The following is a 15585-nucleotide window of genomic DNA, read 5'->3' as shown; positions in this document are numbered from 1 at the left end:
CCTTTATGACAGTGACCATTATCCTATTGTTATATCTGCAGAAGTTGAATTAAATCCTGATCGTGCATTAGGTTCTAAGCATTGGAAATATTCAAACGCTAATTGGTTAAAATTCCATGATGACATCGAAAACCATATAAAACAATTAGAAAAATTAAATATTACGTCATGTGTTTGCATCAATAAAACTTTAAAGGAATTCAACGACATCATTTTTAACTCCGCTGAATTAAACATACCTAGGACAAGTGGTAAGCTAAGAAATAATCAGGTACCATGGTGGAACGATGAGTGTTCTAAGTTACTGAAAGATACAAAAAGAGCTTACAGAAAATATATAAAAATAAAAAAAGTTAATTTAAATAAACAAATTTTGGAAGAATATAATGAAGAGGATAAACGTAGGGAAGAAATATTGAAGATAGAATATCGTAAAGTAAGATCTAAGACTAGAAGAATTTTCAAAGAAAGTATAAAAGTTAATTGGCAAAAATTTTTTTCATCAATAAATAGTCAAACACAGATAGGAACTGTGTGGCAGAGAATTAATTCTATAAATGGTAAAAAGAAGAATAAAACAGAAATAATTTTAAAAAATAACGAAGGAAAGCTTTGTGGTAATCCTAAACTTAATTCAGAGTTATTGGTTAGAGCTTTTGCTGCAAATTCAAGCTCAAACAATTATAGACAAGAGTTTTTATGTTATAAAAAAGAAAAAGAAGATAGCTGTTCAGGTTTTGATAAGCTAAATAATGAAAATACTATTAACAATAAAATTACCTTAGAGGAACTTAAGCTCGTTATTCAAAAATTAGGAAATTCCAGCCCTGGTCCTGATAAAATATCAAATGTTATGATTAAAAAACTTCCATTATTGGCTCTTGAAAGACTTTTAGACATTTACAATTACATTTGGGTTAACCAGGTTTTTCCTGATTTATGGAGAGAAGCTATTGTAATACCCATCTTAAAACCCGGTAAATTAGCTACTACTACATCGAGTTACAGACCGATTTCACTCACATGTAACCTTTGTAAAATTTTGGAAAAAATTGTTAGTAATAGGATCAGATGGTACTTAGAACGTAATCAATTTTTGTCATCTTTTCAGTTTGGTTTCAGACAACTTAAATCAACCCTAGATCATCTGAGCCTTTTAGAAGAAGATATCCTTAGGTCGTTTGCAAATAAGAATAAAGTAGTACTAATTGCCCTAGATTTGGAGAAGGCTTACGAAATGGTTTGGAAACACAGAGTAATATTGCTTTTACAACAGTTAAATTTAAAAGGTAACGTTTTAGCTTTTGTTATAAATTTTTTGTCAGATAGGTTTATAAGGGTTAAAATAAATGATGTCCTTTCTGAGCCCCTCTGCACTGAAAATGGACTTCCACAGGGTTCTGTTTTGAGTGTAATTTTATTTTTGTTGTCAATTAATAATGTCTTGGAAGTTATAAAACGACCCGTTAAAGGATATTTATTTGCAGACGACTTAACAATTTTATGTACTGGAAAAAACCTAAAACTCGTTGAAAAAATACTACAAGAGACTTTAAATAATTTGAGTAAATGGAGTCTAGAAACGGGCTTTAAGTTTTCTGAAACCAAAACAGAACTAATGGTAATGTCAAAAAATAAAAATAAGGAAAATGTTAACCTATTCATTAACAACTGTAAAATTAATGAAGTAAATGAAATAAAAATTTTAGGTCTTACCTTCGATTCTCGATTAAATTGGGTATCACACATAAAAAAACTTAAGTCCGAATGTTTTAACAGAATGAATATTATAAAAATTTTATCATCAAATAATTGGGGATCTGACAGTAAGTGTATAAAAAATACGTACAAAGCTTTAATTATGCAAAAGATTGATTACGGTTCAGTTTTATATGACTCAGCATCAAATAATATTTTAAAAATTTTAGATAGTATTCATAATACGTGTTTGAGATTAAGTTTAGGAGCCTTTCGTACTAGTCCTGTTAATAGTATTCTCGTTGAGTGTAACGAAATGCCTTTATCTTATAGAAGGAAGGAACTGTGCCTAACATATGCAGCCAAGCATGTTGTCAATAATATAGATTCTCTCTTTTTAAAATCTGCTTTATTATCAGACATAGAATTTAGTTTACGGCCTTCTCTTGCTGTTCCCCTAAGACTAAGGGTCAAAAACTATTTACACGAAATTAAATTAGACTTACCTCCATTATTTACACGTCATTTTCCTTTTAAGGTACCACCTTGGGACAAAAATGTACTTAAAATAAATGTAGATCTAGCTGAAATATACCCTCGTGAATCTACTCCAGATTATATTTATAGGAACTATTATTATGAACTGACGGAGAAATATTCAGATTATACAATGTTTTATACTGATGGATCTATTTTTAATAACAGAACAGGCTGTGCAGTCGTTTCAGAAAATTGTAATTATAAATATAGACTACCTGATTATACTTCTATATTAACTTGTGAGGCCATAGCTATCCTAAAATGTTTGGAGATTATTAGAATTACTCCTACTGTTTCAAGAAATTATGTAATATTTTCTGATTCACTATCGTGTTTAACTGCATTATTAAATAATAAAAATATTGATCCCTTAATTAATACTATAAAAGAAAACCTAATAAATCTAATAAGTAATAACTTTTCTATAGAAATTATTTGGATTCCTAGTCACCAGGGCATTCCGGGGAACGAAAAAGCAGACGCTCAAGCTAAGGAGGCTACGAAATTAAATCAGTGTAGTTTGTTAACTTCTAATGTTTCTGATCTTAAAAAATTTTTTCGGTTAAATATTAAAAAACTATGGAACAGCTATTGGGTTACAAATAATAAGAGTTATTTATATGAAATAAGAAAATCAATCTTCGAAAAATGTACCTATAAATTTAACAAAAGAAGAGATGAAATGGTAATAAATAGACTAAGAATAGGACATTGTAATGCTACACACATTCACCTAATTACTAAAACCCCTAAGAGCAAATGCACAAGATGTGATTGTGAATTGACCGTAAAACATTTTCTTATTGATTGTCCTATGTTCAATCCAGAAAGAAGTAGTGTAAAACTTCAAAGTACATTAAAAGATTGTTTGTTAGATTGGGAAAACACTTTAAAATTTCTAAGGTTAACCGAATATTATTCTGTAATTTAATGTATTATTGTTATTACTTGTAGTCGCTAATGACCTTCGATGTTTAAAGCGACTTTAAATAAATAAATTAAAAAAAAAAAAAAAAAAAAAAATGTCCCATTTTTCTTATGCAGCCTATCGTATGGATTTTAAAAAATGGAGTGGCAGGGGCGAAGATCAACAAAAAATTAAGCTTAGAAAGTTCGAAATTCAGCGAGCATTTAGAGAAGATTGCGGATTACTAATAGACCAGGTGAAACAAGGAGAGGGAACAACTAATGATGGCAATACTGCCCGAAGATTTTTCAGGGACGCAGACACTGCAGCCCGTATTACTGGTATAAGCAAGGAATTAATAGAAAGGTTACATGTAATACTCCAGACTGTAGCATCTGGAGAGTGCGTCAACCTTTCTAAATTCTCCTTATTCTGTAGAGAGACTGCAGAACTCTACATAAATTTATATCCCTGGTATTATATGCCTTCTAGTTTACATAAGCTGCTTATACATGGCGCTGATATTATCCAGCATTTTGCTACCATACCTATCGGCAATCTGTCAGAAGAAGCAGCAGAAGCTCGTAACAAAGATTTCCGGAAATTCAGAGAGAGTTATTCCAGAAAATTAAGTAGAAAAGCCACAAATGAGGATATTTTACATAATCTTTTAATATCATCAGATCCAAATATCACAAGTTTTAGACCAAGACTATCAAAGCATAACAAAATAGCTCTCTCTTCACGGGCTAAAGAGCTTCTGTTAAATTTGCCGACAGAATCTGAGATAGAGTTCATTGACGTTAATGAATTACAGGATAATCATTCTGATAGTGAGCAAGCTTTTTGAGTTTTGTAAATTAAATGCAATATTTATTTAGAAATAATTTTATTACTTTTATTATAGTATGTATGGTATCGTAATTTTTATGTATACTCACTATTTTTTATTTTTCAATTTTATTATTAATAGGGAATATGTATGTACCGCTTAAATGGAGAAAATATTATTATTTGTAATCTTTATTGTTAAAAAACCATATTAATGCTATTTTTTTATGTTTTTTTCGATACTTAATAATAAAATTTAAGTATCAAAAATTGGATTTTTTTTTAATTCCTTCGCAAATTTTTAAAACACTACGCTATTAGCAAAACAAAACGAGATAGTATTATATTCCATGCCACACTAATAATAGCTAATGAGGGTATAATTAAAAGCCCTTATGCAAGGCTACTTAAGCTATTTATTTTGAATGTTGTTCTGTTCATTGTCATTAAGCGATTGTTAGAAAATACACAATACAAAAGATTATTTACTATTGTCAAACGGATTAGTTACTTGAAGTTAATGACCGATCACAATATTTACATGGAATCGATTTTTCTTTTTTTTTTCTAATTTTAAGTAATTATAAGTATTGTTTTACTAGCATAATAATTATTTTGCATGAAATATGCCTAGAATAGTTTAAGGAATTTTAAGAAGTCATTAGTTACTAATTAAATCTTTTGTAATTTTCTTCGGCTATTTCTGGCAGAGTGGCAACTTTAGGCACACATTTATGGTACATAATACTAGCAATGTAGCCAAAATATATAAAAAAAAAGGTTTGAGCGCGGGATCTATCAGGACTTGACAAAAATTTGGGATTATATATTTTTTTCCATACAAGAAATTTAAAAATATGTTTTTTTCTACTTAAATAATAACCCTAAGAAAAAATTTCAAAGAACAACATTTGTTAAGATTAATTAGCTCTATCCATTGGCACAAAAAAAAATTTGAAAAACAAAAATTGGTCCCTATGTCCCCGAAATTGTCGATTCGATCCACTGTGCGTTTGTCCCGCTGTCCCCCACAAGACGCAAAATGCCCCACTTTTCGCTATCAAGCAAGAATAATCATGTAATATATTTATAGAGTCGCTTAGGCCGTTTTTGACCGACTTCCAAAAAGGAGGAGGTAATACGTTCGGCTGTATGTATCTTTTTTTTCTATGTTCAACGATTACTCAGCCGTTTATGGTCCGATTTTCAAAATTATTTTTGTGTTGTCTAGGGTTTAGCTCTTATGTGGTTTAGCTCGAATTTGGTACCATGTTCACAAAAGTGGTGATCTGATTATGAGATACGTATGAAGCCTTGTCTTGTAGATAACTAAAAATAGTAAAATTATTACTTTTTTAGAAAAAATTTAAACCGACTTCCAAGGTAAAAACAATATTCTTAAAAATATGATCTAAAAAGTATGAAATAATTCTTATTCTTCAGTAGCGCAACAGAATTAGTTGAGGTTTAGTCGAATTTCGAAAAAGGCGCTATGAAGAATAAGAATTATTTCATACTTTTTAGATCATATTTTTAAGAATATTGTTTTTACCTTGGAAGTCAGTTTAATTGTTTTGTTAAAAAGTAATAATCGATAGGTCGAGGCCGTTCAGCGAAATCTTTTGCCAGGAACACTTTTCTTTACTCGTTCCCGTGTCGGCCGTCGGGTGTCCTACGAAGTCGATGTTGTCTTAATGGCAAACTTCTAATAGATTTGCAATCTTCTAATAGATTGTAACTAAACCGTCTTTTTAGGTAGAATTCTACGTCCTTAGAGATGACATTTTGGGTTTTTTTAGTGCGACTACCTAGATTTCCCGCTTTGATAAGAATATAATAATATGGTCACTGTTTGTCGATAAGCAACATCAAAACATATTATGTCCAATGTTTTGATGTTGCTTATCGACAAACCTTGTTTTGTTTATGTATTGATAACCTTACTTATACTCGAATCCATAATAATATTATAATTTATAATTGCGAAAGTGTCTGTCTGTCTGTCTGTCCGGTACCTCATCACGCCCAAACTGCTGATACTTTGAGTCCTGGGATAGGACGTAGGATACTTTTATCAAAAATGTATGATTCAGCTGTACGATAAACGAAACTTATATAGTTTGCGGTTGCGGTTTTGCTATGACTATATTATAGGGCTTACAAAGCCGTAATTCGGCATGGATTAATGATGCCGACAAAATGGTAAGTATAAGTATATAAAACTTTTTTTATGGTAGGTACACACAAAGCGGGGATGATTTTTTTATTTCGTGTCCACCCCACCGTGTGGGGTGTCGTTGGATAGGTTTTTTTTAAATATTACGAGTATTTAAAAATCATTTCGCGATTTAGGCATCCATTTTTGAAATATGAAGCTTTAAAGTGGAAAATCCCCCCCCCCCCTCCCTCCGCGAACTCGGTACGGTTAACATCGTCTGACGTGCGCTCCGGGAATTAAAATCGTTTTCGGTGGTTAAAATCGTTAACTGCGTGCTGAGTGTGTGTAAAAAGCTAGGTAACGGTGTAATCTACGTTTACTGTAAGTTTTTGAACACATTTGCCCGTATTTTATTGGATTTAAACTCGGTAAGTAATTTCCTTTGTTCATTTTTAACAGTAAGGAATTGTAGGTAGGTAAAAATATTGTATCGTCGGTACCGCGCGCGCTGCGCCGGGCGCCCGGCCTTGCGATCAGCTAGTCATAAATAGTGTTATTGTTGTTGTTAACTTTGAAAACAAGACATAATGTCTAGCCATAATAACATGCCGCCAGATAAAAATACCAACCCATTTGAAAGAAGGGACGGCATACCTCGTTCCCCGCCAACTTCAACCGGCAAACGTTTGCTGTCCCAACTATCGCCTTCATCCGTGTCACCAGTCGAAAAACGTCACCAACCCATAAGGGACGAACCGCAGTCCCCGGTAATTTCATTATTAGACACTAGCAGCGCAGTCGATGATTCGTTTAATTACTGCGAGTTAGTCCGTGAAGCGTCCTCCTACTTGGGAAAAATTAACGAATTCGCTAACGACACTGTCTCGAGGCGCAATAACTTTGCCAATAAATCCGATATAATGAACTTAACACAAAAACTGACAACCATAGTTTCTCTTCTTGCCATTAAAAACTCGTCACTTGAAACCAAAGTCGCGAATTTGGAGCGAGATTTACTATCCGTTAAACTTAATCAGGTCGTGAAACCGGCCCCCGCGGCGACTCCGGTCTCTTATTCCGAGGCCCTCAAACTGAAACTCGCGAAATCGGTTCCCCCCGTCGAGACACGTAAACCACTCCCATGTGTTATAGCCTACCCCACGCAAGAAAAATCGGCGGAATTAAAATCGGCAACTGAGACCAAGCAGGCTTTGATGAAGGTCATAAACCCGGCCGACGGTTTTCAATTTCACGGCGTTAAGAAAACAGCTAATTCGGGCGTGCTTCTGCGCCTCACGAGCGAGTCGCAAGTTAAAAAATTAAAGTCAGTCGAAGCGCTAAAATCTGCCGGCCTCCGTCTCGAGACACCCAAGGGGCGTAGCCCGCGCATCCTCATCAAAGATGTTCCACAACACATTACAGACGATAATTTTCTATTATCCCTGTACAACCAAAACGTAAACGGCGAAATTAATGTGACACAAGATCAATTCATGAGTTCGACAAAAATAGTAAGACGTCGTATTTTAAACAAAGAATACAATAACCGCAAATGGATAGGTATCGAACTAGACCCTAAAGTGCGTCAACACCTCATCGAAACAAAAGAAAAACTTTTTATCGACTGGGCGATGTGTCGCTTTGTAGATGACGTCGAACTCGTGCGCTGCGCTAACTGTCAACAGTATGGGCACACCGCTAAATTCTGTCGTGACACAAAGCCATGCTGTAAACATTGCGCTGAAGGTCATAGCTCGGATAGCTGCCCAAAAAAAGATAAAGACGACTTTAAGCCGGTTTGCGGTAGTTGTTTGCGATATAAAAAACCGACCGACCACCCCACAGGCTCCCCAGATTGTCCTACGTATAAGTCTAAAATGGAGCAACTTATTTTAACGACTCGGTATGGATAGTTTAAATATAGGACAGTTAAACCTCCACAATAATAAGCACGCAACGATAGAATTAGAAAAGTTGGTTTCCGATTACAATTTAGACTTGGTGCTCGTACAGGAGCAATATCAACTCGCGTCGCTACGGTCGAAGATAGTACAAATTAATAACCTAGCTCGCGCGGGTATTTACACACCTCAGTCTAGATTTTCAGTCACGGCCTTAACTAACCTTTCGACGTCGCACTGTGCGGTAGCCGAGGTCTCGTCTTCTCAGTTTAGATTTTACGTTGTAAGCTGCTATTTTCAGTACTCGGACTCCGTAAGTCCACATTTACATCAACTTCGCCGCGTATTACAATCTCTCGCGGGTAATAAAATTATTATTGGCGCCGACGTCAATGCATCCTCGCCCTTATGGCACGGCCAGCTTAGGTACACTGACCGCGACCGACGTACCGCTGTAGAAGACTTTATTGCGGAGTTTAACCTCCATATTCACAACACCCCCGATGCACCACCTACCTATAGTAGCCCAACGGGCGAATCGTCGATTGACGTCACGCTATCTAGCGCGTACGTCCAGAACAGATTAGGAATTGGCGTGTCCTTCCCGATGCGTCATGTAGTGATCACCGCTTACTGGTGTACGAGTTTTCTCGTGCGGTCCCGAGTGATACCGTAGTCAATTCTAATGACTATAAATACAATGTTAAGAACGGCGATTGGAAATTATTCCGCTCCCTCATTACCGCTCATGCCGGAGACTTCACTCGGCCGGATTTAAACGTCAATGAGTGCGCGGAAATTATGTCAAACACATTTGTTTACTGTGCCGATGTAGCCTTGGGTCGTAGACCTCTTAAAAAAGATCACAACTGTAAATGGTGGAACAGTAATCTTCTTAATCTTCGTCGGGAATTTAGAAGGGCCAGGCGCAAAATTAATAATCTTCGTAAATCTGGCCACGACCGTTCGGATGATAATTACATAATTAGTTTAAATAACCTACGCATTTCAAGGTCACGTTATCGCGCTGCCGTTACATTAGCGAAAAATAATATGCTGAAGAATGCCGCGAATAGACTGGATAAAGAGGGTCCCTGGTCCTCTTTATATCACGAGCTTAAACCCAGTAGTAGTAATGAGCCAAACTTTTTCTCAAATATTAAAATTAACAACTCTTACACTTGTAGTTTAGAGGAAACGGCGAAGGCATATCTAAACGTTCTCATTCCAGACGACGAGCCCTCCTTGGATGATGAACACCATCGCGACATTAGGAGTAGAATGTTAGACCCCATTCATACACCGGTCTCAGATGTACCAACCCCGGAGGAGTTTATTAAAATAGTAAACCTTTTGCCTATAAAAAAATCTGCGGGCGAGGATAAAATATCGAATATTATGATAAAGCAAGCGTGTTTAGCGGCCAATTCATCGATTCTATATTTTTACAACAGATGTATCGCAGAAGGTATATTTCCAAAAATTTGGCGTTCCGGTTGCATAAAATTAATACCTAAAGCGGGAAACAAACCTCCTGACGACCCAAAATCTTACCGTCCGATAACGTTACTGCCTTGCTTAGGTAAATTACTAGAACGTCTCATCGTACCTCGCCTGCTACCCGGTGGCCCTAAATTCCATAGCCACCAGTTCGGTTTCACCGCCGGGAAATCGACTGTGGACGCGGCGTTAGAAGTAAGAAAAATAGTTAATTTGTCGGAAACTAAATACGTGGTCGCTATTTCATTAGATATTTCCGGGGCCTTCGACCATGCCTGGTGGCCGATGGTGCTATTAAAACTAAAAAATCGAGGGTGTTACTGCAATATTTATTCTATAATACATTCTTACTTTTCTAACGGTCAAACTAAGCTTCGTCTAGGACATTGTACACATGTCAAAGATTTAACGTGCGGCTGCCCTCAAGGATCGGTAATTTCGCCTAAATTATGGAACATCGGATTCGACGATTTGTTAAGTCTTCCACTTCCACCGCTTTGTATACTAGTTGGTTACGCCGATGACGGGTTTCTTATCGTTCAAGCAAACTCGCGTTCCGAAATTGAGTCTAAAGCCAACAGTAGTCTTAATTTAATATCTGACTGGGGTAAGCGTAATCGTCTGAAATTCGCCGCGCAAAAAACTTACCAAATTCTTTTAAAAGGTTCCCTTATATCTTCCCCTAGCATTAAACTTGACAATATTAACGTTAAACGCAAACAGTCGCTCTGTTATCTTGGTTTTTACTTAGAAAATAAATTTACATTTTTAGAACATATAATTCAAACCGGTGAGAAAGCGAAACGCAACTTTTACTCCTTTACCAAAATATCTACTTCGACATGGGGCCTTTCATTCAAAACCCTAAAATTAATTTACACTGCTACTTACCTTGGTAGCATTTGCTACGGGGCCCCCGTGTGGGCCGACAGAGCAACTATCGGCGCGGCTCGTCGCAAGTTGCTACAAAGCCAACGTCTTGCTCTTATATTCTTGTGCAAAGCTTACAGAACCACAAGCACCGAAGCCTTGCCCGTGTTAGCCGGAGTTTTACCCGTTGACCTTGAGATTCAGCGTCGTGCGACAATGTACTATCATAACAAAAACATTGACAACCCGTTCTTTTTAAGCGCTCGCGATAAAAATAAAATAGCAAGATTGTTTGAACCTTTAGAAAACTCTTTGCAAAGCCTAATCTCCGAATGGCAGACGCGTTGGGACTGTTCCACCAAAGGGCGACATCTTTATAATTTTTTCCCTAATATTCGTGAACGACTATCCAAACATTGGATGGATATTGATCACTGCGTTTCTCAATTCCTGACCGGTCATGGAAATTTTAAGGCCAAACTCTACGGATTTAATCTGGTAGCATCACCCATGTGCGAGTGCTCGACCGAAGGCAACATGTTTGAACAAACAGCTCATCATGTTCTCTGGGAGTGCAGTCTCTGGCAGGACGAAAGAACTACAATGCTAAACAACCTACTCTGCACATTTGGTGTCGCATACTACGGTGATCTCGTGGACAGCGCTAGGAACTTCCGTGCCTTCAAGCGTTTTTGTCACAATTACTATTGGCAACAGTCTAACACAATAAATTAATTTAGCTGTAGCATAGTAGTCACTATTATTATTAACGTTAAATTCCCGTGGTGCTTCTCCCCTTCAGTTCTTTGACTTTCGGTCACTGCAACTTTGTGCTGTCTCCCGCTTTATATTGGGGAGGGAATCTGGAATTCTTCCTACTCCTCCTATTTTCTTCTGATTAATTTCGTTGCGGGTCCCAAGACAGCTTTAGCATGTCCCTCGGGCTCCCTGAGATCATATCAAAGGGTTTTCGTGGTTGGATGCCGCTGTCGATCCTGGCGACACAGGAGATACAGTGGTGGGAATGTGTGGTGGGCCAAAGCCCGTTAAAAAAAAAAAAAAAAAATTTAAAGTGGAAAAAATCGTTAAAGTCCAGTGTCCCCCCCTTCTACCAGCTAAACGGCTTCTTCAGGAAATGTGAAAAAATTCACGGTAGTAGGAAATATCCTGAATTTAAAAGGAAAGCTATCACGGCAGAAGACTTAATATAAGTTATTGAGTAATTATAATAATAATAATATCTATGGACGCTTCACACCACATCAGCTTGGCCCTGTGGTAAGTACCTGAAGGACTTGTGTTATAGGTACAATTATAGTCAATCAACTAAAAAAAGTGTATTCTGAGAAATGTAAAGGCACTTTTCGTTCAAATTCCTTTGAACGTGACTGAGATGATGTTGTTAGTAGTCAGTAGTAGAATACGTTATAAATGGGGATTGTCCATTTTTTTTTAATTTTGTTAATTACAAAAACATTTCGAGGAATAAGGTCAGTGATCGTTTTTCTGTATATAAACGAAAAAAATACCCATTAGTTACTTATATTTTTAAACAAATATGTTTAACCTTTGTTTGACCTTCAATGGCGTTAAATTAGCAATAAATTCGACCAACATTACGTTTCGAACTTTTGGTAAGCTTCTCGTATCAGCTTTCACATAATGAGAACTTGTATTTGACGAACCAGCCATTATAAATAAGATTGAAAGGAAATTTAAAACATACTACAGAGGTCAATTGCGGCCGATGATGACGTCAGAGCGAAACTTTAAAAATTTATTGAGAAAAAACTAGCCAACGAATTTCAAAATTATTTAATTTATATTCTTAAAATACCCTATTTTAATGAAAAAAAAAATAAAAAGTACATGTGATTTTTTTTTGGACAATGCCCATTACCAATTAAGAATCCTTACCAGACGCCTAACTATGGGCACTGCAAGCTCAACAAACACCTGAACAAAATGGGTATTTGTAGCATAACGACTTGCAGATTCTGTGAGGAGGAGGATGAAACACCTATTCACCTTCTCCTCGACTGTCCTACTCTACTACAGAACAGGAACAGGCACCTTGGTCGCCACCAATACTCATCCACAGAGGAAATTCGTGGCACCAACATCAAACATATCGTTCAATTTATGAGCAGTATTGGGTTGGGGATGATACTCTAGTGCGAAGGAGTCACAATAGATCCTCATGGATCGCAGTGACGTCAGGGCTACAGCGACTTGCCTTCTTTAATAAAAAAAACACGTTATAAATCTTCGATCACTAATATACAAGATACACAGTCCGCGGCAAAAAACGACCTCACTAAAAGAGCACCAAACGCAACATTCTGGTGGACTTTCGATTTAGTAGTGCTCGAACGCTCCGCTGGGAAGCATGTCCCAGTGCTCGTTCAACAATTGTAAAAATCAAATGTTTAAAACACAAAAACAGGATAGAATTTCATATTTCCGGTAAGTATTAATTTTATCCTAATGTATTTCATACAAATTGTATCGTAAATATTGGTATTTTGTTAAGAAATCAACAAAAAACAGTTTTAAAATTAAGTCGTAAATAAATCAACATGAGTTATAAACCATCTCAATTGCGAATACTCATATAGGTACTAAAGGTATTTATCGTAGTTTATCATGCCCACTTGAAATGTTCGGGTAACACACTGTGTTTCTGTTCCATTTGGTGGTGTCGCTATTAATTATTTTTTTTTTTTTTTTTATTTTTTTTATGAAATAAGGGGGCAAACGAGCAAACGGGTCACCTGATGGAAAGCAACTTCCGTCGCCCATGGACACTCGCAGCATCAGAAGAGCTGCAGGTGCGTTGCCGGCCTTTTAAGAGGGAATAGGGTAATAGGGGAGGGTAGGGATGGGAAGGGAATTGGGGAGGGTAGGGAAGGGAATAGGGTAGGGGATTGGGCCTCCGGTAAACTCACTCACTCGGCGAAACACAGCGCTAGCGCTGTTTCACGCCGGTTTTCTGTGAGAACGTGGTATTTCTCCGGTCGAGCCGACCCATTCGTGCCGAAGCATGGCTCTCCCACGTTTAAAATTTATTTTATTGAGGAATATTTTTTTTCTAGGTTTCCTCGAGATCCAGTTAGATGTGGAGATTGGATATCAGTTATAGCACGGCAAATATGCGAAGAATTTTTCAAGCCGACTTTAGCGAGCGTTGTATGTTCTAAGCATTTATATTCAATGTATACACGTATATTTTGGTTAATTATAACATTAAACATATTAGAACAACATAATATTACAAGTAAAAAATAATTACTCCACACTTTATACATTAAACTTCGGAAAAAAAATGGACTATTAAAATTATTACAATCAACAAAAAAATGTTGAGCAGTTCGACTCCACTCATACTTTACTTCACCCTGTTCCAGCGGCGAAGTGTGGCCGTAAAATTGAAGTTCTTTTTGGGCACTGTAATAATTTAAACTTTAAATATATACGCGGATGGTTTTATATAGGAATTTAGTTTGAAGCGTGCGTCGTTCGTAAAAATTTATTGCTTTGTAAACACGCATACGTACATTGTTTTATAAAAAGATCTTTAATAACTATGATTAAGGTTGATTTTAGATAAATGTATACTTTTTTAAACTCTATTACTCGGCGACAGATTTTCGAGAGGTTTTCTATGGGACTGTGTATCTTGTATATTAGTGATCGAAGTTATAAATACACGTACATTCATTGACCACACAAAAATTATCAAAAACTAGCGGTACTACGGAACCCTATATTGCGCGTGGCCCGATACGAACTTGGCCGATTTGTTTTAAGTATAAAGTAATATAAACTATCATTTTTCATTATATTTCCTGCAGGCCTAGACAAGTGGCAAGCGATAATCGTAAACGCTAACAAAATGTATGCGATTTGACATCTAATCCATACTTCCATACTAATATTATAAATGTGTCTGTCTGTCTGTTACCTCTTCACGCTCGAACCGCTGAACCGATTTTGCTGAAATTTGGCATGGAGATACTTTGAGTCCCGAGAAAGGACATAGGATACTTTTTATCCCGGAAAAATGTACGGTTCTCCCGCGATAATCGAATTTTGGCGCAACGGAGTTGCGGGCGACATCTAGTTAAGACATGACAGTGGTCGACTTCTTCGTGGCGATATGATCCGTGGTAGGATTAACAATTCTTTAATCATCATCATCATAATATTAATACGCGAACGAAAAACTTTGTAACCCTTTTTACGAAAAATGGGGAAACGTACGTGCATGAAACTTTGCACAGTTATAGTTTATATGGTGAAGGAGTGCATCGAACTAATATTATTTTGAAATTATGCTTTTATCATACATTTTTTTACCAAATAAAACATTACACACACTACAACACACACGCATGAGAAATGACAGATTTTTGAGTGACAAGCCTATACATACGAATTATACTCTTTTATTTATGGTTGAAGTCTGTTGACAACAAGTTGACAAATTGAAAATAGATTATATTTTTTTATTGAATCTAAGATACTATTAGACAATGCTTACACGGCCAGTCTGAGATCAGCTGAGTCCCAAAGACAAGTCAACAAGTCAAAGTCAATATTTTTTACAAAATTTAGGTAGTAGTCCTAATGTCGTTGAAACTAAGGTCGAATCTCGACCATTGGGCGATCTCTAGTATTTATTAACCGACATCTAAAAAGGAGGAGGTTTCTCAAATCGACCATATATTATGTTTCACAAAATAACAACATTTTACATTGATGTATAGAAACTATGTATCACCAGCTACTTCGGGTGCACCACAAACCGCAGTTTATCAGGCCATTGAAGTTTGCACAAACATGTACGATTTCCTTATTTTCTAAGGAAAATATATCAAAATCATTTAACACAAGCTGTTGTGCCCTGAACTTTGCTAAGCGGGGAGTGGAGCACCACGATCCATGGGGTGTTAGCAGAATAAGGTGGTCAATGGTGCACAGAGTGCGAGTGAGCTGGAACAGGGTTCTGACTTCTGAAGCTGATAGGGTAGAGATTTGAGATGAGCTGCTATTATACGGGTGTAACAAAACTAAGCGATAATACTTCAGGGTGTGTAACTGTGTACTGTGTATATTATGTGTGATGTGTCCCTACACCCTTGTGTGGAGTTCACTGTAAAAGTAGCAGCGCTGAAAGA

At 36.5% G+C, this 15585-nt stretch overlaps 1 protein-coding gene across 1 annotated transcript; it reads left to right on the top strand.

Moving 5' to 3' along the window:
- Positions 1-6663: 6663 nt before the first annotated feature.
- LOC121740261 lies at positions 6664-8126 on the top strand. The gene is made up of 2 exons (XM_042132914.1): positions 6664-8062; positions 8100-8126. Exon 1 carries the CDS (start codon positions 6722-6724, stop codon positions 8045-8047), a length of 1326 nt encoding a protein of 441 aa, XP_041988848.1. The 5' UTR covers positions 6664-6721; the 3' UTR covers positions 8048-8062; positions 8100-8126.
- Positions 8127-15585: the final 7459 nt, after the last annotated feature.

The sequence above is a fragment of the Aricia agestis genome, chromosome 3 (assembly GCF_905147365.1).
Source record: "Aricia agestis chromosome 3, ilAriAges1.1, whole genome shotgun sequence".
Classification (NCBI taxonomy): domain Eukaryota; kingdom Metazoa; phylum Arthropoda; class Insecta; order Lepidoptera; family Lycaenidae; genus Aricia; species Aricia agestis.
Note: the sequence above shows the minus strand (reverse complement) of the source record. Positions and strands in the feature narration are given on the sequence as shown.